At 43.8% G+C, this 24,500-nt stretch overlaps 1 protein-coding gene across 4 annotated transcripts in view; it reads right to left on the reverse strand.

Annotated features, from left to right (window-relative positions):
- The window catches only part of LOC134211396 (ras-like GTP-binding protein Rho1), an 80,284-nt gene that overhangs the window by 1,631 nt on the left and 54,153 nt on the right, over nucleotides 1-24,500 (reverse strand). For all 4 annotated transcript variants that reach the window (XM_062688205.1, XM_062688208.1, XM_062688206.1 and 1 more), the window contains 2 exons: nucleotides 17,196-17,345; nucleotides 17,053-17,133 (listed from right to left, as the gene is read on the reverse strand). In XM_062688205.1, coding sequence (XP_062544189.1) covers nucleotides 17,053-17,133; nucleotides 17,196-17,345 — 231 coding nt within the window. The remainder of the gene's footprint in view (nucleotides 1-17,052; nucleotides 17,134-17,195; nucleotides 17,346-24,500) is intronic.

Below are 24,500 nucleotides of genomic sequence, written 5' to 3' on the forward strand. Positions count from 1 at the left end.
GAGGGAGGGGTCTCGAACCATCTGAAGAACCTTCCACGGTCCCAAAAACCTCTGCATACAAATTTCACGCTGATCGGTTCAGTAGTTTCGGAGTCTATAAGGTTCAGACAGACAGAAATTATTTTTTATGTATATAGATAAATAGATTTATATGTGTGCGCAGAAGAATCATTTATCTAGCTTCGTTGGTGCCATATAGAAATGTATGTGCTGGTGCGCATTATATTTAAAAATAAGGAAAACACATAAATTGCAATTTAGGGGGATATATGCGACTGTTTCCATTAATTTATATCTATTTGCGGTCATTCGAATGAATAATGCAGCAATTTCTGAAAAAAAAGTTTTTGAAATGTTATTTCCAAGGGTGTTGGCAAAAGACAATGTTTTGTCAATAACTCTGGAACGCAATGGGCGATCCGGTCAATTTTAAATAGCAAACAATGGGAATGGATTCTGCGTCTAATGGAACGTACACACGGTCAAGCAGTTTGACCAACATTGACTCCACCTCTCGTTCATTCAAACATCCATCAAGTTTTACCAACAGCGGAACGAACAATCAATTTATTCGACCAACAATATCACACACGAACGACCAAAGCGCCAACTTGAGCACCAACCATCAAAAAATATATGGGGGTTTGTGCAACTTCACTACAAATGCTCAAATATGTTCGGCGAACCTTGGCTCCACCCCCGATAACTCAAACAAAAATCAAACCGTTTTAATTTTTAGCAACCGAGCCGCGAACTGTCAAATGGTTGTTCGAACAACTTCACACACGTTCAAACAAAGCAGCAACCGAAGCGTTTTCTTGGGGGCGGAGTCAATGTTCGTCGAACTGCTTGACTGGTGTGTACGTTGCATAATGCAAATCGGATGATGCTAAGTACCCAAAAGTGTGTCTCACATTTGTGTACACATACATACATGCTATGTCGCACGCTATGTTTAAAGGCAACTATTATGCAAAGTGAATGCACCTCGGATGTGAAACCGTTAAATCATAGTTTTGACCTCTAGTTTAAGGATCTGTGTCGATGGAAATATTTAATCGGTGAAAATTTGACTTTTTTACCATTTAAGGGGATATTTTTAACCTAAAAATTTATTCTGTTTTTTTATTTTTTTTTTTTGGAGCAGGTTATATAAAATCCAGGCACCACATTTTTTTCCTGACGCTTCAAGGAAAATTTTCATATAAAAATTATTTTCATATGATGAAAGTAGCAGAAGTTATACTAGAAATACTGTTGACACCGAACATAAATTTCAATTTTCTATAGCGAATTCTTTTGTAACTGCATATCTCATACGTATCTATTGAAAAAAAAGCCAGCAACCTTGCACCGTCCACTTGTTCCCATAGAAACAGTATTTAACCCTGGACAGGTCAAGAAAGATGCTCGATTATATTTCAATTCTGTTCATAATCATCTTCTGGAAGGAGGAGACTGACACAATTTTAGAAAAAAAACCCTCCTCCAGCGCTACATTAGCTGGTGGGATTGGTCTACCAAAAATTGGTCTACCGACCCTTTAGCAAAAAAAAAAACCATCAAGACAAATCTGGGGTGACATTGCGCATCTCGAATCGAATCACTCTCGATTCGTACGTTTTTGCATTCGTTTCGAAAAAAAATTGCGGCATTACGTATTTCGTTCGACTAGATTCAGTCGCAGTACAAGATTTCGAATGGTGCTGTACTAAGCTCAATCGAGTATGTTCTGTCAAACGAAATGTAAACAAAGAGAATAAGAGATAGCTGTCTCCGTGTTTATCATGCCGCCCGCTGGACAGACAACCTTCAGCGCATTGCGAATGTGAGTAAACAAAGAGAATAAGAGTAATTTCATATGCGTGTAGCATGTTGCCTGTTGGAAAGGCATTCTTCATGGCATGAATTGGCAGTTAATTTATAAATAAGCAAATCGTGCTCAATGACTATAAAAGCAATATTATTTATTGAGCAGTTGAAACCGATTAAAACATTATGCCGATACGACATGCTTTATAAATCGAGATATAGTTACGACACAAATTATAAGTTTTCATTATTCGGCAACTCGGCCGTACGAAAACCATTTTGTTTTTGTTAAATGTCTTGGCTGTGCATGGCTTTGCTAAAGCCTTTTTTTTAATTTGATTGCTCTAATTGTAATCAAGTGTCGGTCTTCCACCGCCATTAGTCGTCTGAGTACACGCGACCGCATGCGTAGAGCAATCAAACTCATCAAAAACTTTAGCATTTATTATATTTATTCGAGTTTATGCCACAGATCCAATTTTGAGCTAAATAATTTAAAGCTGAAAAACGAATCGATAATAAATTACTTTGATGTTTCCATGTATTCTATTTAGATGCACTTGGGTCATCTCTTGTGCGTTTTTTTTATTTAACTCTATTTTTACGTAGATTTTGGAATATATACGTTTTTACGCAGATTTTCCCTATAGATTTTTCACGCGGGTTATCAAAATCGTCAAGAAATATGTGAAAACTGCAAAAAAAAACGATTCAAGTTGAAGTCGTTTTTACGAGGATTTCGGAATAATTAGAGATTGCATATTGTCTGGAAACTATAAAAGTAGGTAAGGTACACTGGGGGAAGTGGAAAAGGAAAAATCGATAGTGCATGTTTGAATTAGTGTAAAACCAGTTTAAATGATCTAAATGCATTCAATCAAAATGGGCTATCAAAAACAGTCAATTTTGCATCAGCTGTGCGGTAATTCATACAATTTTGGTCGCTTGAAATTTATGGAAATAGATTTTAAAATTAGGAGATGTTTTTCCACTTAACCTAGGGGGGTGGGGTAAGTGGAAAACCCATATTACCTTGACCTTTAATAGTGATGAGTAGTTACATATAACTAAAATCAATACGATAATTGCTCTGAGTATCTTTTGTGGAATAATTTCATTACCTTAACGGAATAGATCCTTAAAGAATTCTCGTAATAGCTAGGGAAGGGTTGATTTTGCCTTCTCGAACACTAAGTGTACGTAAAATCTTTATGTTCGCACTAAAGATGAACTTTTTAAAGGAAAAATGGGACTTACAGAGTTATAAACTAATCAACTTAGTTTAACTAATTGAGATGATGTCTGTATGTGCGTATTTATATGTATGTGTGTGCGCAAAGCACGTGCAAAATAATCAGCTATTCGTAAGCACTTGTCCTTAACCAATTTGTTCGCAAAAAAATTCCATTCAACGGCGAAACTTGTTATGAATAAAAATTAATGTGAATTATAGAATATATTTACCTATAAGTGCTATTTTTAACTTTTTTATACATTTTTTTCATACGTAAAAGACGTGAAAGGCATGATTGCCAATAGGTGGATTAATCAGGCATTTTCTCATTTACATTAGTCCAATCACCACTGGAATCACAATGATAACAAAGAAGGAACATATTAAGATTCACAGCTATCGAAATAGACCCTGGAGGGAAGAAAAAAATTGCATAATTAGAACATTATCCACTTCCCCCGCAGTGTTTGATACCTGGGGTAAGTGTAAAATCTTTGAATTATTTGCTTTCTTGGTACAAACCACTACCAATTGAATGGGATTAGTTTATTTGTATTATAATGGTCACCTGTGATATAAATTCACTCGAAAAAGGGACAATTGGTGCAAATAAGAATTGATTTTATGAGTGCAAAAATCAACTTTTCGCGAAACCTAAAATTAAAGTTCAAGCGTTAACCGTGTTAGTGTGCGTATTATACAAATTTGATCATAGTATTAGTGTGAGCATCAAAGTATATTCTTGCATAATGTTATGATGTGGAAAAAACTGTTAAGTATGTACAAATCCAATTTTTCGAGTCGATTTTTACACTTACCCCCTTTTTCCACTTCCCCCAGTGTACCTTATACTAATGACATTCTTTCCTTCAAGATACAATAATGGAACATTTATACTCTTCCCGTAGAGAAATAATAACAAATATAATGAAAAACTTTCAGCAAGAAATGACTCTCGAACAACATTCGAAAGCTATAAAGGTGACGAGAGATTTTCATTCGACTTGAGTCGTTTTTCAGTGTGCTATCGAGTCTCCATAATGCCAAAACATCTCGTTATTCTTGTACCTCCTCGAGCATACTCGAACGATGAGTCGTTTTCGAGATCGAATCGAAAGCCGTAATGCCAAACATGTTAGACTCGATAGAATTACGTTCGAATCGAGATGCACAATGCCACCCCTGAAGTCTGGACATCAGAGGTCAACTCAACCCATCCCGCTCAACTTGGTTTCACTGGGCGTTACTGCCGAAGTCTTTTAGTTAAACGGGTTGTTTTGAAAGGAAAATAATGCAATGGTTATTATAAGGTATTAGGAATCTACCACAGGTAGTTGATTGCTATTTTAGTGTAACATTGTTGGACTTCTATTCAGACGCCATACGAGCTTTTTGTGACAGTTGAATACCAGCCGGGCTACCAATCATCGAAAAAATATTTATTTTGAAATTCCGCGTTCTTGAATTTTGTTGGCGCATCACAGGGAGGCCTTAAAAAGTATACGTAGCAAACAACGGAAGCCATCCACAGAAATTTCTATACTATCTAGCAAAACTACAAAATGCCAGATAACCACCACGAACAGTATGCAAGTAAACTGTTATCCACGGTGGTAGCATATATCAGTGGTCACATAATGCAGACTTCCATTGAGGCTCAATCAAGTTTGAAATACAGAACATAAATACTACTTTGAACTAGTTCGTAGTTTTAATTTTTTGTTGATTTGAAATGCTAAAAAGTGATATTATGTTCTTAACTTTAATAATACTTCTTTGTTATTGGCATTACATCAACCACTCTGACATATGCCGCCTCGGAAGTCGGAGCTTAGTGTTTATTTAGCACTTCCACGGTTATTAACTGCGAGGTTTCTAGTCCAAGTCACCATTTTCGCATTCGTATATCAAGAGGCTAACACGATGATGCCCAGGGAATGCGATAAAATTTCCTAGACAAGACCGGGAATCGTACCCAGACACTTTTAGCACTTTTAGGCTAAGGAAGGCTCCAGATCTATTCATAATAAACCTTAAGAACAATTTAAAACTAGCAGTAATTTTAATATAACTTTTACTATTTTCATTATATGAAAAAAAAAATTATATGAAAATGTTCCTTGAAGCATCAGGAAAAAAATTTGGTGGTCGGATTTTATATAACTTGTTTCAAAAAATTTCAAAAAATCAGATAAGGTTTTTTGGTTATAAATATTACCTTAAATAGTAAAAAAGTCAAAATTTCACCGATGAAATATTTTAATCGACACAGATCCTTAAACTAGAGGTCAAAAACTATGATCTTACGGCATAACATCCGAGGTGCATTCACTTTGCATAATAGTTGCCTTTAAACATAGCGTGTGTCGTAGGTGTGGAGTTGAAAACCACCAAGCTCGCACCTGACAGCATCTGTCCTGTGGGCACAGACAGCAGGCATCTTACCAGTGCTTAGGCCTGTCCGGCCTCTAGAAGGGTCCAGAACTCCAGACATGCAAGTAACACAGCTAAACTTAAACCACTGCAAGGCAGCTCAACTTCTGCTACAACAGTCGGTTATTGAGTGCAAAGCTGATCCGACCCATACCGCATCCCTGTTGGAAACAGCAGCTGGACAGCGGACAAGTCCGGTATGGTGGGAATCTGGACTTGTGGGTGATATCTCATCCAGGAGATGATATCATCTCCTGGCGATGAGGGTTTTGTTATAGCAAAGGTAAACGAAGTTTACTTTTGTAGCTGCTACTGATGGAGTATAGATGGATTATAGAGCAGTGTCAACGTCTTCGATCTAAGGTCACTGGATTTGGATTTTAATTGTGATAAAAAATACGGAAACTGTTCTTCGGTTACACCGATACTTGGTGGCTCTTTCACTGCACAGATCGAGTTAAAAACCGAGTTTATAGAAACACAACCGATACGGACGATAGTTTATTTGATACTACTTTACGTTACATTCAGGCAAATCTAGATTCGATTGTAGTGTATGCAAGGTACCTATACTATTAATACGGAGAGAGCAAATCTAGTATTCTCGCTATCATCATTTGGGATGATGATTGTTGTAGAGTGGGCTTGGAATCGACAATACTCATAATAATACTAATTAATATACATAACCGGCCGCCTTGAAATATGCGGGATTTCAAAACCAAATCATGGAGTTACTGTATCAACACATAAAGTTTTTAACCAAGTAGTTTACAGCACAATGGTTTAGAAACTAAGGTAAGCACAACATAAATGGATGATCGTTGTAATACTATGAATACGGAACGTTCAACTTGAATCAATGGTCCTCAACACCGGCCGTTTTGATGTTCTAGGTCGTTCTGCGCAAGCCTTCGTTCTCACCCACGATGTGATGATACCTTCCTCTCGATCAGCATCGTCATCGTGAATCCCCTACCACCGAATGCAGTGTGTCGCCACCTTGGATGTTCCCCAAGCAGCACGTTTTACTGCGAGCGGGATTGTACAACTGGAACAAATGAGAGACGATTTTTTACCAATAAAAAACAAGCTAATAATGACTTCCCTGTCGCGGAGGCTTGCGCGCCTCCGCGGACGCTCCTGCGCCGATGCCGGTGCGTTCACCGGGTTGAACGTGAAATCGTATCTTGAGAATGGCACCTACGTATCTGCTGTGACATGGCTTGGACGATATATGACTTGGCTGGCACTGATGAATAGTACGGGATAACTTCAGACAGACTGCTCTGGGTAACCATCGACTTAGGTACCGAAGAGTACCTGATTCCATGAGCCGATCCATGGAACCGATCCAGATATTGTCCGGGTAAGAGAGAGTAGTTGAGCGAGTAGAGCCAGTCTTCTGAGTATGCTCCGAGGTCCAACAGACAGCATCGATGCGACGTGGTCTCGCTGGAAGGCCAGCGGCCTTTGGACGAAATGGCTATGAGGACGAAACATTCCTTGAGTTTTTTGAAAATTTTATACAACACAACACTTAACTGGTGTGCGGGAGCCGGATGACTCCCGCAGGCACTCCTGCGCCTCGTTGGAGGAGGCCTAGTTCTCCTCTGATGTATGGGGATGCTCGTTGTCGCTGATGGGCAAGATACAGATCTTTGAAATCGCCCGAACAAGGCTCCCGTTTGTTGTCCGAATTGTGACCACTCTGACCTTCCCGTCCGCCCCTGGGTGAATGTGAGTTACACGCCCCAAAAGCCACTTCAGCGGTGGAAGGTTGTCCTCCCTGATTAATACCATCGCTCCAACAAACAAATTATTCCTCTGCCGAGTCCACTTGGTTCTGTTGTGGAGATCTGACAGATATTGCGTTGACCACCTAGACCAAATGCGTTGAACGTACTCTTGAGCCCTTTGCCACCTGGATAACCTGTTCTCAGGAACTTCTTGCAAACAAGGCTCGACCACCGCCGTCAGTGGTCGTTGGATTAGGAAGTGTCCAGGAGTTAGCACGTTGAGATCATTCGGGTCGCTGCTCATCTGAGTGAGTGGCCTGGAATTCAAGCAAGCTTCGATTTGCGTGAACACCGTATTCAACTCCTCGGAAGTAACAGTTTTCAAGCCAATCGTTTTGCGCAAGTGTTGTTTCATCGCTTTCACTGCCGCCTCCCACAGACCTCCGAAATTTGGGGATTTAGCGGGAATGAATTTGAATTCTATTCCGATGTCCGCCACGCTTGCCACGATAGATTGTTGGGATTGTTGACCTTTCAATAAGGCAGCAAGCTCATCGAGCTGCCGTCTCGCGCCCACGAAGTTGGACCCATTGTCGCACATGATAATAGATGGTTTCCCGCGTCTGGCCACGAACCTTTTAAGAGCGGCCAGAAATCCTTGTGTGGTGAGGTCAGCCACCATTTCTATGTGGACCGCCTTGGTAACCAAACAGACAAAAATTGCAGCGTAGTGCTTCACGGGGACTCTTCGTCGATTAGGATAGCATACTTGAAATGGTCCACAGTAGTCGACCCCAACTCGTAAGAATGGTGGAGCTGGTGTGACACGCTCTGCTGGTAGATCAGCCATCAGTTGATCCTGTACTACAGGCTTATTGCGGAAGCAGGCAATGCATCTGTGAACAATTTTCCTAGCGAGGCTACGCGCACTAAGAGGCCAAAATCGTTCTCGGACACTGGCAACTAGAAGTTGCGGACCAGCATGTAAATGCTCATAGTGGTATTGACGCATAACCAAGGTTGTTAAAGAGTGATTTTATCTAACAGTATTGGATGTTTACGGTCGATCGAGATGTTGGCATTTTCTAGCCGGCCGCCAACACGCAATATGCCTCCGGACAACTGTGGATGTAGCGTTCTAATGCGAGAGGGTGGCACTGACCTCCCCTTTCGTTGAAGGTCAATTATTTCTTGAGCAAAACATTCGTGTTGCGATAATTTCACCAACGCGAGTAAAGCTTCTTCTCGTTCCTTGAGGGTTACGGGACCCGTTCTCTTTCCGTTTTCACCACGATTTCGAAGAGCATTGTGCTTGAACCGCAGTAGCCACGCCACCAGCTCAGCTACGCCACTAGATGACGCAAGGTTGCCCGAAGGTTGAAGACTTCGCTCGGCGGAGATACTGTAGCTATGGTAACTACTACTGATCCTTCTTCGAGGTGTGATTTGTCCAAATCCTCCAGCTTCACTTCTTGGGTTTCGGACCAACCACTCTTTTCTTCAGTTAACCAAGCAGGTCCATGCCACCACAGCGAATTCTGCACAAGATCTACAGGGGGAATACCACGAGATAGCGCATCTGCCGGGTTCTCCGTTCCGGCAACATGTCTCCACGTCCCGGCTCTTGTAAGGTGTTGCACCTCCGATATTCTGTTTGCCACGAACATCTGATAGCGTGACGGTACTGAAGAGAGCCAATATCGCACGATCATGGAATCGGTATGGAAATATGACTGAGTGCATGATTTAATGCTGCTGGACGTCTTTTCGTAGAGGTGAGCTAGTAAGAGTGCAGAAGACAGCTCCAGCCGAGGGATGGTTAGTTTCTTTCTCTTCTTCTCTAATTCAGCTAACGGAGCTACTCTCGATTTAGCTACTAATAGGTTGGACGTGATTGTGCCGTCAAAGTGCGTGCATCGCACGTATATACATGCTCCATAGGCTTTCGTAGATGCATCGCAAAAGCCGTGGAGCTCCATTGACAGGCAATCCTTTCGGAAGGCGATCCATCTCGGAATCTGCAGGTTCTCTAGGTAGGATAGGCTTGTTCTGAATTCCAACCATTGCGCTTGAAGCTTTTCTTGCAGTGGTTCGTCCCATGTAACCTTATGTCTCCAAAGATTCTGGACGAATATTTTTGCAGAAACGATCACTACTCCGATCAATCCTACAGGATCAAATATTCGGGCAAGATCAGAAATGACCGTACGCTTACAGATCCGCGAAGTATTCCACTCCGGTACTTTGAACCGGAAGACGTCCAATCTAGGTTCCCAGATGAGACCCAGCGTTTTTATAGTGGCACTAGAGTCGTCCAACTCGAACGATGAACGATCGTCATGAAGTTCCTCAGGGATATTCTTCAAAACAGATGAGCAATTACTGCTCCATTTCCGGAGATTGAACCCCCCTCCTCTCAGGAGTTCTTGAATGTCGCTACATAATTGTTTGCCCTCTTCTACATCGTCAACACCGGACATCATGTCATCGACGTAGAAGTCTTTTCTGAGTACCTTGGCTGCCTCGGGGTACTTGTTGCCATCGAGTTCTGCAAGTCGGTTGAGACACTTGGTGGCCAAATACGGCGCTGAGGCCGTCCCGTACGTAACGGTGTTCAGTTGGAAAACACGAATGGACTCGTTCGGATTGTCCCGCCACAAGATTTTGTGCAGCCTTCTATCCGCCGGTTGTTGTTGTACCATCCGGTACATCTTCTCTGCATCCGCAACTATAGCGATTGCGTGGAAACGAAATCGAAGGACAATCGATATAATATCGTCCTGAACCGTGGGTCCAACCATTAGAGCATTATTTAACGAGATGCCACTTGACGTTGGACAAGACGCGTCGAATACAACTCGCAATTTAGTGGTCGTGCTGTCAGGCTTGATGACGCAATGGTGCGGAATGAAATATTCCGGTAGGGTATCATTGACATCGTTCCCAAGTACTTCCTCCATATGTCCCAGCTGAAGGTACTCGTGAATAAAACCTGTGTATGTCCGCTTCAGCTCTGGATCAGCAGACAGCCGACGTTCGAGAGACAGGAACCGCTTCATCGCGGTTGCCCTCGAATCGCCTAATTGTTGGATGAGGTAGTCCTTCTTGGGGAGCGTCACGACGAATCTCCGGATGCATCTCGTACCGTTGTACGATCGAAGAACTTCTCGCATGCATATTCCTCCAACGAGAAAACACTATTCGATTTGCACGCTTCTAACTCCCAGAAGCGTGTCAGGAGTTCATCCAACTTCTCAGTGCACGCGTTCGCAACGTGCGGCCTTCGTATATCCGAATGATCCGGTAGATTTCCACAAATTATCCAACCGAGGGTGGTGTTCTGCGCAACAGGTCCATTTTCTCCTAGCTTGATTTTCTCGTTGCGTAGCAGATCGAAGAATAGGCTTGCTCCGATGATCATGTCAACGTGGCTTGGCTCCGTGAAGTACGGATCTGCAAGAGCGATGTCTTCGGAAGCTTCCACCCAGTTGAGTCTACCTTTCGGATCGGTAAATTTAGCGTAACGCGAGGGAGCACGTGGAATACCTCATCACCAGAGAAGGTTGAGACGCGAGATCGGACCCGTGCGAAAATAGACTGCTTGCATTGCTTTACAGCTTGGCCGATGCCGCTAATCGATAGTGCTTCGCGTGAACGCTTGAATTTCAAACGCTGTGACGCATGCTCCGAAATGAAGCACAGCTGTGAGCCACTATCCAAAAGTAGCATAGCTTGCGTAGTATTCCCAAATTGGTCTTCAAGAACCACGATCGCAGTTGCTAATAGAACCGACCGTGGAAGCTTGGATGCATTGACAGAAAGTACCACATTAGGAATGTCTGTGGCCAGTGGCGAAAAACTTTGCGGATTTGGAATGGCGTGTTTGGAGATTAAGGATGGGAGGCTTGAGGAATGCTGGGGAGTATTATGGGCTTGCTTATTAACTGATAAGGTTGTGGAAGTCTGTGTCGCTTGTGGGTTCTGTAGAAAACGCTTGTTCGATTGTGGAGTTGACTGATTGTCAGACGATTCATTCGCCTTCAAGTGCAACATAGAGTGATGTCGCTGTCCACAGATACGACAAGTTCCTCGAATGCAGGCCCTTGCGATGTGGCCTCGTGATAGACAGTTAAAGCAAAGCTGAGATGACTTCACTGTGCTTCTTCTGTCATCCACCTTCATGGATCTGAACCGCTTACACTGGAACAACGGGTGCTGTCCCTCTCCACACAACAAACACGAAGACTGCACGCCGGCGTAGCTAGTGCTTACCCTTGTTGCCTTCTTCTGTTCCGGCTGGCCGAACGATTCTCCGATGAGTGAGCGCAAAACCGTGCAATGATTTTTCAGGAAATCCATCAGCTTGTCGAATTTAGGAACCTCCTTTGAACGGTGCTCCGTTTCCCACAAACGAAGCGTTGTTGTGTCCAGCTTACTTGAAAGTATGTGAACGAGTATCGTACTCCATTCAGATGTCTTTTCTCCCAGTTTGTCCAGCATTTGCAAATGTTTATCGAACTCATTGATGACATGGTTGAATGATTCAAAGTCTCCTTCTTCATGGATTGCACTGCAAATAAAGCCTCGAGATGGGACTTCACCAGAAGCTTTTTATTGTCGTAGCGTGATTCCAACGAATTCCACGCTATCGAATAATTGTTAGCCGTCAGATCGATGGAAGCAATCTGTTGCAGTGCTTCTCCTGCCAAAGAGGATCACAGATACGTGAACCTATCGATGTCCGAAAGATGGGGATTGTCCACAATCAGATTGTGAAACGTATCTCTGAATGTGACCCACTCCATCAACGAACCACGGAAAATCGGCAGCTTGAGTTCTGGCAATTTTACTCGCATAGTTTGGATGGGAACCTGCTGCATTACTGTAGCGGATGCAGAACTAGAGCCCACACCGGGACATGACAAAAACGTTTGAAGAAGGTTCTTGATGGTAAAGTACTGGTTCGCAAAATCCTTCATAATCTTCCTGTTTGATTTCTCCATCTTTTGTTCCAGTGCTTTCCGCTTCCGTTTATCCTCGTCTTTCTCGTCCGTTTCGGTGATATCTTCATCGTCCTCTAGTAGTAATTCAATATTCACTCTCACTTCACAGAATTCATTGTACACCTCGTCAAGCTTTTTCAGTCTAGCATCCACCGAAGTCTTGTCACGACTTGAATCATAGTTCTTCACAAATTCACTAATCGAATCCACTACGTCACGTAGCAGTCGTTCCTTCTTGGTCCATCTCCGCAGATCTGACATTCTGTACAATATGCACTAGAAAACTCACACTCCACAAGTAATCGAACGCGCTATGGTACGGATCGCGATTGACAGAACCCGCGGACAACAGACAGAAGCAATATAAATCGATCGGAATTGGCCAATCAACCTTAAAGTAAACTCAACCCAGCAGATAAATCAACCTCGTTTTCCAAACAAACGCAAAGCATGCAATCGATCATTTATTTATTCTCGTTTGAGCCACATGCAACTGGCTTTGTGTCGATCGCCGACAACTGACCATGCATTCAGATGCCACTACAGACAAACCTTTGGGAATACTTATCTCGCTATCCTTTCCGGAGGTTGCGCATACGGTGGGCGCTCATTAATTAGTTGAATTCACGTTTCGATCCAATTTGTACTCCTTTCGCCGTAGAGGCTGATGCTTCTCCTGCACCGTCGATGGTGTTCGATCGAACGAAGATAGTGTGATGAACAGATAGATGCCGGTCAGTAGTGGGAAATCGAACAATAGCACATCCAATGTGATAGACAATCATCTATCTGCTTGTTATAAGGCACTACACAATGATGCGGACAATGTACATACGCCGGCGTCCAAAATGGTTTGGCCACGCCGTCGCTCGCGCACTTTATGGAACCGTAAATTGATCACCCCGATTGATATCCGTTTCGACGGACCAAAACTATGTCAACGTCTTCGATCTAAGGTCACTGGATTTGGATTTTAATTGTGATAAAAAATACGGAAACTGTTCTTCGGTTACACCGATACTTGGTGGCTCTTTCACTGCACAGATCGAGTTAAATCCGAGTTTATAGAGACACAACCGATACGGACGATAGTTTATTTGATACTACTTTACGTTACATTCAGGCAAATCTAGATTCGATTGTAGTGTATGCAAGGTACCTATACTATTAATACGGAGAGAGCAAATCTAGTATTCTCGCTATCATCATTTGGGATGATGATTGTTGTAGAGTGGGCTTGGAATCGACAATACTCATAATAATACTAATTAATATACAAGCAGTACACTAGGATAGTCGATATTCTTGCGGCGAGACTAACTGGTTTAAAACCAGTAGTTGTAGCAAATGATTTCAATGCGTGGGCAGTGGAATGGGGTTTCCGGTTCACTAACGCTAGAGGTCATATCCTGCTAGAGTCTCTAGCGATATTAAATGTAGTCCTACTGAACGAAGGTCAAGCGCCAATGTTCAGAGGACCGAACGGTGATTCATGTATCGATGTGACCTTCTGCAGCGCGGGATGGTCAGTGGAACCATACTGGAAGGTTCATGAAGGGCATACTGCCAGTGACCATCAGGAAGTACGTTTTATGGTCGGTTACAAGGCGGGTCGGTGCTACTGATCCAGGATAACGAACCTCACAGTTTAACCCGGAACTGTTAGAAGAGGCACTACGATGGGAAACTCGCGACTACAAGACTAGACGGCGACGAATTAACCGAGATACTAACACGTGCCTGCGACATAACGATGCCAAGAAAGACCAAACCTCCCGGTAATCGACAACCAGTGTACTGATTGTCGAACACGATCGCAGATCTCCGTAAAATCTGTCTTAGAGCTAAACGAAGGTTGCGACGTGCTAGAACAGACGCTGAAAGAGTCGATAGGCGCCGGGTATTCCAGTCAGCGAGCAGAGATCTGAACTACGAGATAAAATGTAGCAAGAGAGCAGCTGTGCGGGATTGCCAATGACACCCCAAGCGGGGGTGCATACAGGATAGTGATCGCTAGGACCAACCGCACGCCTCCTGAGATTTCCCCAGAGATGTAAGTCAGAATAGTAGATTTGTTGTTTCCGAAACATGAATCATCGAACTGGTCCGCTACACCGTACAAGTCAGTCGACATGGTACCGCTAGTTACTAACGAGTAGCTTATCGTAGCTGCAAGAAAAATTGAGCTCAATAAGGCACCAGGCCCGGATCGTATTCCAAACCTGATCCATATATGTATAGAAGCTGCCTCCAATGATGCCTGGACCAAGAAAACTTCCCAGATCGTTGGAAACGGCAGAAATTGGTGCTATTGCCAAGGAGAACCTTCGGCATACAAAACCAATTTGCCTACTCGACACAGCTGGGAAGTTGCTAGAGAGGGTGATCCTGAATAGATTGTCGGACTATACGGAGTGTGCTGGTGGCTTATCAAGCAACCAGTATGGTTTCCGTAAAGGCCGTTCTACCATCGAAGCAATTCAATCGGTAACTGATACGGCAAAGATAGCGCGTTGTTTGAATAGGCGAGGTATTAGGCACTGCGCATTGATTACACTTGATGTAAAAAATGCGTTTCATAACGTTAGCTGGGAAGCTATTGCTGATTCCTTGCATCGCTTGAGGGTTCCGGATTCTCTGTGCAGGATACTGAAAACTTATTTTCAGGTGTTTGTATACGACACCGACACCGATCAGCAGTCAATAGATGTGTCAGCGGGTGTTCCACAGGGATCGATCCTCGGACCGGTTCTGTGTAATATCATGTACGACAGAGTATTACGCTTAAGTTTCCCGGCCGGTGCACAAATAGAAGGCTTCGCGGATGACTTAATGCTAGAGGTGACGGGTGACACTCTCGTTGAAGTCGAACTGAAGGCTTCGTGTGCGAAGAATAGAGGAATGGCTCAACTCGAGAAGGTTATCCCTTGCACATCACGAGACCGAGGTCGTTGTAGTGCATAACCGCTATGGGTTGCAGCAAGCAAGGATAAAAGTAGGGACGTGCACAGTCAACTCCGTGAGGTCATTAAAGCATCTAAAGTCTTTATCACGAATGATGTTCAACAGATCGGGTGCATAGTCAAGTGCGTAGGTTGATAGCGGGTGTAGCATTGTCTATCATCCGCTACGGCGTACCAGCATGGGCCGTAGCACTAAACGCCAAGTACAACGTGAAGAAAAATTATCAGAGTACACCGGCTGATGTGTCTACAAATCGCAAGCGCATATCGTACCATGGAGTGCTTTAACGAAAGGGACTCGGTGCAAGTGCGACGTATCAAGAGAGCAGCTTCGTTGCTCAAATGGCCAAGAGCATGGGACACTGCAGTCAAAGGTCGTTGGACCCACATACTAATTCCGGAGGTATCCACTTGGATTAATAGGGAGCATCGTCAGTTCAACTTCCACCTATCCACCTATATAGAGAGTTTCTACCTTTTGAACTAACAAAGTTATTCAACTTTTTCTATTATTGTTATACTAACTTTTACCTTAAAGTAACTCCTTCAGGCGCAAAATGACGCAGTTGGTTAAGGTGGCATCTGAAAGTGCAAGCTTTCTTCAATAACTAACTTGTGAAGCTCCTCGTAGGTAAGAGTGGGTAGGGTATGTTACATTCAGAAGAAGTGTTCAATGTATTGGAGTTCACAACACACAATTATCACGATCAAAATTAAAGAACTTTTAACATTTTAAATTAAAGGATCAGCATTCTCTAAGAAGTCTTTAGGCGTGGAGAGACGCATCTTTTGAAATGAAAAGTTTAGTTATCAATCCTCCTAGAAGTGAGTTGAAAATTTTCTTTTCGCTAAAAAATTAGCTACAATGTTAATGTTTTCATTAAAGCTGTAGAAAATTCCATTACGAAAAATTTTGCAGAGAATAACGAAGATATGAATCGTTTTTTCGGACGACACCTTAAAAACCGGCATCAAGAGGCCTAAAAACTCTTAAAATACACCCAACCTTTAAATTAAGAAGAATAGAAGTTAGGGGGAATGACGGCTTTGGCAGGTTTTGTTCTATTATTGGCAGGGGGTTTTTTATGACTGACTATGCTCAAATTTGGCCTAAACATTCTTTGCATATCAAAGAATATTGTGGTCAAATTTCATAAAATTTGGTCGACAAAAACCCCCCTGACAATAATAGAACAAAACCTGCCAAAGCCATCTTTCCCCCTATTTAATTTTGAATGTGAAATCGAGTGTTTCGAACTCCAATGTATTGGACTCTTCTTCTGAATGTAACATACCCTACCCACTCTTGCCTACAACGGGTTTCACATGTCAGTTATAGAATAAAGCTAGCACCTTCAGATGCCTCCTGAATCAACTGCGCCATTTTGCCCCGGAATGAGTTACTTAAGGTAAAAGTTAGTTTAAAGTTATAGAAAAACTTTAATAACTTTGTTAGTTTAAAAGGTAGAAACTTTATAGTAATCAAAATGCGTATATGGTTGACCAGAATAACTTTGTAAAAGACCACGAAACTGTAAAAAAAATCCGGTTGAAAAGTTATATTGAAGCCCATCCCTACACTATCTGAGTTAACCTCCTCAGGTGTCTGTTTGCAAATCTCCGTTTACCCTTGCTCAAGATAAAAAATGCAGACATCACCTCAGTTCGTTGAGCTGAGTCGATCGGTATATAACACTTCTATCCTTCTATCAAAAGTTCATATAGCCTTTCGGTACAACTTTGTTGTACGAAAAAAGTAAATAGAAAAACTAATGTATGATAATCGAATTAAATTTTACCGAACTGACACGCGAAATGAAAACCATTCTTGGGACAGTACCTATCGTTGTCGATTGACGATTACTTACCTTTATCGTGTGAGGGTCGTTTCTGAGATCTTTCTTGTTGCCAACTAAGATTATGGGTACGTTTGGACAAAAATGTTTAACCTAAAAATAAGAGAGAAAGTGTGAATTTTTCGTTCATGGTTAAATCGCAAAAACAAACCCACCTCAGGAGTCCATTTCTCCGGAATATTCTCCAGCGAGTCTGGTGAATCGACCGAGAAACACATCAGGATGACGTCGGTATCTGGATAGCTCAGAGGCCGGAGCCTGTCGTAGTCTTCCTGCCCAGCAGTATCCCATAGCGCCAGTTCAACCTGAAAATTGAAGGCAAAGAAAGGTGATTATTAAAAATATTCTGGCAATACATCTCACAACTAGTGTGCACTTATAATACCTATGTATTTAACAATTAGATTTCTGAGATATCTCGGAAAAAAATGTCGTCAATAGCTTAATACACATTGCTTTGACACCATCCAATCTTGAAGCCTATGAATCATCTTATAATTACAGGAAGTATGTAGATCCGCATGTCCAAGAAATAGTAATGTGTTTTAAGCAAAGGTCTAATTAACGCCACGGATTTTTACGATCTTAAACAAATGCCAATGTTTTGTATGACGAATGAGAAAGGACGTTCAAGCTGGACGTTCTATGGACAAAATTTTAAAACTAATTAATTAAATTTCCTAAAATTTCAATAAAACATAGACATCCCTCTTTCGAAACATCCTCTCCATTTTACAAGTTCTGTGTAATCCGCTATCAAAGCACGTATGCTCACTGCCTCTGATCATCGTTGACTCATGTCATGTGAGTCTATAAGTAAATAGCCCTAACAAAATACCAAAGACAATAACACTGACGAGTGTTCACTCTTTATCTGGCTCATAACCGTTCCAAGTGTGTGCAAATAATAGGCATTGCGGGCGCTATGATGTAATTTTCACCAAGGCGATTAGAATGTACAACAGGTGGTGGCAACAAAAGTTAGTTATCGAAACTCCAAATTAGGTTAGTATGGCAATTATTTTGAATACTGGATCCAAGAGATCGATTCTTATCTGCAAACCACAACTGCTTCCATAATTCACGTCATCACTCGGCGAAGTCTTAAAAATAAGAATCAGAGAAAAAATGATTCATTACAGTTCTATTATAGCGATAAGACGTGGTTGAATATTCTGCTTTGTAAATAAACAGTGTGATTGCTAACGTCATCGATATTTCCAGTGCTCGTGACTCGTCTGCCCGCATGCATACTCAACTATCCTACTCCAAGTTTCTTACTTTTTGTGTTCATCCACTAAATGATTGGTTTTCCTTAACCACCTTGTCATCCCGTCCATTCATAGAAGTAATTAAATAATAAAGCGCGGTTTCTACTGATCTTAAAACAGTCGGGAGAATGTATTTGCGTCATCGAGAAATTCACAAATGAAGAAAACAAACAGCATATACCTGCCTCAGTAGACGAATTAGGTCAAGGTTAGAGAGAGGATCGCACCATGTAATAATTTTGACTGCGAGTCTGTTTAATATCTGTGATTCGAGTTCGTTCCGTTTCAGCTGCTTCAATATCCACGACCACGGCAGAAGATGATCCAAAGTTTAGTCGACATCGCACAGGAGTTCGCTTGTGCAACCTATGTACTGCAATGCAATGGTGTCAATTTTTACCCAACAATTAAATTTGCGATGGTTCGTTTGTCATTATATTCTAACAGTGTGATTTGATTATGTACATTCGTTACATGTTTCGTTACTTCGATTATTCTTAGTCGAGTCGATACTTCACTTATTCCCCACCTTCATTGGCACGCTTTGTTCCACCAACGCGAAACTTCCAGCCGTGAATGCTATGTACATTGTACATGCATCATAAACAATAATTATTAATAATTATAATAAATAACAACTAGAATTATTCTCGATGTTTCTTACAGTAATTATTATACGAACTGCTACAAAACTTCCCGACATGATAAATCCCGATTTCACTCGGAAGGACGGTTCAATAAGTTTCAAGCTCATCAACAGCACCATCATCCAGTGGACCAGGTATAAATCGGTGCATGACCCACACAAAGGCCAAAGGCTAGAAGCGTGTGGAGTCCAGTTAAAGACCTCTACCGAAAACCGACCAAACCGGAGCTCTCTTGCACCGCCCGATAATCAAAACTTTCCGGCAATTCGGCCCCATCCCGGCGATCGATTCCTTTCACCGAGTAACCTCAGAAAAAGCTGGCAGCTGCTGCAGCCTTGATCCTTGACATTTGGGAAGGAGCGACCTACACAGCTCTGGTCCTCACAAGTTCCAATCTCACGCTTCCACGGGTCTTCCGATGACAATCGACCGCCAGCTAAGGGTTTTGTACTTAGCTGGTAGTGAAGCCTGGGCAGAGATTGAATCCTAAAGAGAAAGAGCAAGTCTCTCACTTATCATCTCTGTATATATACTCTATATGTATACATATACGATATGTAGCATAGCGCGAGAAACTTTTTTCGCAAGCTGTCATGATAGAGAACTGATTCGGGATGTTATACCCCATGATAAATTTCTTTTAGAAAGCTCCAAAAGTGAGGAGCACTGGCTCTGATGATGCATTTCAACTTGTTGTACACAGCTGTGCAGTAACCAACACGAAAGGAGCGAAAACAAATCGAGAATCACCATTTTTTTGAGGGCTGCCTATCCGATTCTGTTTGTCGCACTTGTATACAAGTTTGATAAATTTGTTATCATGGCTTGGTATGATTCGGAACAGTTTTTGCCTCTCTTTTATCGTTGTTCATTATCTATTGAGAGCGATTTCTGCAAACCCTGAGCCTGGGCAGTGGTGTCCTTCTGACATCAGCTAGAGTAAGGGGGTGCGGCCAAGGGGACCGTCGTCCCTAACCCATAACCTGGGCACCCTCCACAGTAATTGTCCCTTACCACGTCATGCTGGACTCTGGCGTGGTGGACCTCTTTTCCCGAGCAACTCGTGGGATCAAAATGGAAAACTAAGTCAATTCTTCAACTAGTGGTAGTAGTGTAGGCGACAACCCCTTCGCAAGAGGTGGGGTGTCCAGGTCTCCGCCTAAGAGGCCAAAGGTAATAGTCTGCAGCTCGGTGCGCAGCGCCAGCGTGGGCCACTTAATCTTCTCCCCGGCTACGCCGGTAGAGGTTATGGAAGGCTCATGGCTTGTGAGGGCGATAAACCGCAAACGCAATGGGCTTTCGGCCTTCGAAGTGGCGACAGAACAGCTGGACGCCATCATCGACTTTGCGTCATCGAAGCATAATATCAGTAAGGACCTCAAAGGGAGCTTGGTAAAACTTCGAAAGTCGATCTGGAGATGGCTTGTGAGGGCGATAAACCGCAAACGCAATGGGCTTTCGGCCTTCGAAGTGGCGACAGAACAGCTGGACGCCATCATCGACTTTGCGTCATCGAAGCATAATATCAGTAAGGACCTCAAAGGGAGCTTGGTAAAACTTCGAAAGTCGATGTTGGACGCCAATCTGGAGAGGGTGGTCGGGACGGCCAAGTGCGAAACCATGAAATCCGTGGAGTCGAGGTCTACAAAGACTGGGCCCAAGGATTCGCGAGATCGGGCAAGGTCGAATCGACGGAGGGCGTGCCAGCGAAGACGGTGGTGCCAAAGTCTACACAGATTGAGGCTCAAGTATTCGCGGGCATGTCGCGGGTGACTGCTCCAACGGAGCAGGATGAAGGACCTGGAAAGGAAAGGAAAGAGGGTGGTAAGGGGTGACGGCAGGCTGAGAGCTCTCAGCCGCCTCAGACCAGGGAAATAGAGGGGGATGACGCCTCCTGGACCCTGGTCAAGAACAAGAGGAAACCGAAGACGTTAAGGGCCGAAAAGAAGGCCCAGGCGAACGAGGCTAAGTACTCGAACGTCTTGAAGGTGATGAGGAGTGACGTCAAGCTCGGTGAACTCGGCGCCGGGGTACGTCGAATAAGACGTACCCGGACGGGCGAGATGATGGACATAAGGCACTATGCTGCACGAACCCTCCCAAGTGTTTGATGTGCTCCAGCAAAGATGTGAACAGCAAGCACCCCATGGGGGGTTCGAAGTGCCCTGCGTTTAAGCATGCTGCAAAATCACAGTGCAGGTAACGCAGCTAAACCTGAACCACTGTGATGCAGCCCAGCAACAGCTGTGTCAGACAGTTGCTGAATGGGGGACGGATATCTCCATCATAGCGGATCCTTACCGGGTACTCGCCAGGAACAGTAATTGGGTCACCGATAGGTCTAAAATGGCGGCGATATGGGCAACGGGGAAATACCCAGTCCAAGAGTTGGTATCTTCGACACACGAAAGCTTCGTCATTTCCAAAGTCAACGGAGTCTTCTTCTGCAGCCCAGCTGCTATGCGCCTCCTCGATGGTCGATCGAGCAGTTCGGTCGTATGCTGGATTGTTTGACGGCATACTTGATGGGGCGTAGGCCGGCGGAGGACTTCAACGCTTGGGCCGTGGAATGGGGAAGCCGTTCCACGAATCAACGGGGGCAGATCCTGCTGGAACCACTGGCCATGTTGGATGTCGACTTGGCCAATGTCGGTACCAAAAGTACCTATAGCTGGAACGGGGCCGAGTCGATTATCGTCGTTACGTTCTGGAGCCCTGGCCAAACGAGTAGTTCGAACTGGAGGGTAGATGATGGCTACACTCACAGCGACCACCAGGCGAGGCCTAGCCCTCGTATGTGGAAGACATCGTACTTCGACGACGAGGTATTTAAGGAAGTGATCCGCCGCAAGCACAATACTCTCGCGATGCCACCATGCCTAGGAAAGTCCACCCTAGGGATGGGAGGCCACCGGCTTACTGGTGGACTCAAGCAATTACGAACCTGCGCCGCGCCTGCCTACGGGCACGGAGGCGGATGCAGCGAGCACGAACAAAAGAGGAGCGTGTTGAACGACGGGTGGCGCTCATGGCTACTAGAGCCGCTCTGTAGCCTGAGATTAGATCAAGCAAAAAAGCCTGCTTCGAGGGCCTGTGTCAAAGTGCCAACGCGAATCCATGGGGTGACGCCTATAGGGTCGTAATGGCCAAGACGTGGGGCGAAGGCCCCCACAGAGCGGTCTCCAGAGATGCTGGAGAGGATCATCGCGGGGCTCTTCCCACGTCATGACCCAAGTCCCTGGCCTCACTTTGTCGAGCTGCCAGGGGCCAGGGTGGCCAACAAGGAAAGAGTAACTGTGGCGGAACTTGCGGGGATTGCACAGTCCCTTAGTGTAGGTATTCCGAACCTGGCCATCAAAGCGGCCATTGCTGAGGCTCCCGAGATGTTCAGATCTGTCATGCAGAGATGCCTGGACGAGGGAGTCTTTCCTGAAGCATGGAAAAGGCAGAGCTTGGTCCTATTGTCAAAGGCGGGAAAACCACCGGGTGATCCGTCGGCATATAGGCCAATATGCCTGCTTGATACGGCGGGGAAGATCCTTGAGAAGATCATCCTCAACAGGTTGTTGATACGCAAGGAGGTCTATCGAGTAACCAGTTCGGCTTCCGAAAGAAGCTATCCAGCGTAAGAGGAGGGGAGTTCGCTATTGTGCAGTAGTGACTCTCGACGGATGTGAAAAGATGAAGTTGGCTGGAACGCCGTTTTATTGGATATCGTCCAAATCGTCTCGGAGCTACACAGAAGGTAGCGCGTGGACTCGAGGAATGGCTAGTTCAGGCGCAAATAAGAGGTGGTCCAAGGGTTGGGAATCAGCTTCATGGGTCATACCGGTGCCCTGTGGTCGAACTCGATCCTTTTATCGAACAAGTGGCCACGCGAAGAACAACATGGTATCGTCGCTTTCGCAGCGTCGGTCAACCGGGCGGGTTCCAAGCCGTGCACCGTGTCGGCAAGTCCCTCTGTGTGATGGCGAATTGGCCCTATCGCAGATAGGTCAATTTGGGGTGCCTACGGCATCATCATTCTTGATACCAGCCGTGCAGAGGGAAGCAGGCGCGAAGTCGACCCTGCCCACCTTCCGAGGACATAGGGCGTTGTAAGGCCACCTGGAAAGCCGGCAATGCGCTGGCACGATACCATGGTGTTCTTCTAAAAAAGCGAGTCACGATGTTCGGTGCTGCAAGGACACGCAGCTAACCTCGAGGGTGCGTTGTGCACTGGCCCCAGGAATAGGAATAGTGGAGAACTGGGTGTGCGGAAAAAGCTGGCATTAGCTCACCATAAAACCGAAGTGAGGATAATCAGCAACCGGAAAGCAGTTCAGCAGACTACAATCACGGTCGGGGAGGTCACCATCGAGTCGAATCGAGAAGTAAAGCATCTGGGAGTGATGATCGATGACCGAATTTTACGCGCACATATGTGGTACACAAAGAAACAGACATCTCACTTAAAACAAAATGCAATCGAAACAATCGTCACATAAACATTATCGCCCAGTGCTGAATGGACTGTGCGTGGAAAAACGACCACCATATCGAGGTAGTGCGTAAACGATGGAAGCGCCACTACTGGTTACCGATTGACCACGTAAAAAAAATTCCACCGTTCAAATACAGTCAAACCTCCATGAGTCGATGTTCCATGACTCGATATCGACTCATGGAAGCAAATTATGCCATATTAAAAAATATTTTCTGGGCTACTCTGATGGTCCCTTCAAACAGCTTCCCAAGGGTTTTTTATTCCACATCTCGATATTTCCATGAGTCGATGGTCCCTTCAATATCGACTCATGGAGGTTTGACTGTATTGAACTACCTAATATGGAACATGTGAAGAGTGGGACGCCCTTATCTCTGTGTTTGGTGGTGCGCTATGATAGCTCACATTCACATCACTGCATTCTCCACGAAAAATTTGAATCCCCGCAATCTATAATTGTATCCAGTTTTCTACGCTAGTTATGAAACAGCATTTGTAATTTTGTGATCATATTCTGCATTGTTTTAGTAAGCATAGTTTTTTTGAATACCTAGTATATGTACTGTCACAAAATCTTAGACCCCCTTCCCCCTAAAACAGGCCACCTTAAGAGCCAGTTCGCGAGAAGCGCGACCCCCTCTTGTATCGATATTCTCCGATTTGGATGAAATTTTCAGGGTTTGTTCATATATGTAAGAGAAGACATTTAGCAAATTTTCAGATTTTTTAATTGAGGGGAAGTGGGGTAAAACGGCACTTCAAAAATTATTGTTCAAAAATCGCCAAAACCAAAAAAATGCAATAACTTTGGCAATGAGTGACCGATTTTGTTTAAATTTTGCACGCTTTTTCTACTCAATTAGTACTTTATACCAAGTGGTTAATAGGGTTATAAAGTTGTTTACTTTAGGAGAAAATTGACTTTTCGATAAAAAATGGTCGGTTTACCAAAGGGAATATTTTCACAACAGATCTAGGATAAAACACTTAACCCGTAAGGCAATTAAGGAACTAAAGAGCTTTCATTTCATATATAATTCAGAAGCGCCAACTCAA

The sequence above is a fragment of the Armigeres subalbatus genome, chromosome 2 (genome assembly GCF_024139115.2).
Source record: "Armigeres subalbatus isolate Guangzhou_Male chromosome 2, GZ_Asu_2, whole genome shotgun sequence".
Classification (NCBI taxonomy): Eukaryota; Metazoa; Arthropoda; class Insecta; order Diptera; family Culicidae; genus Armigeres; species Armigeres subalbatus.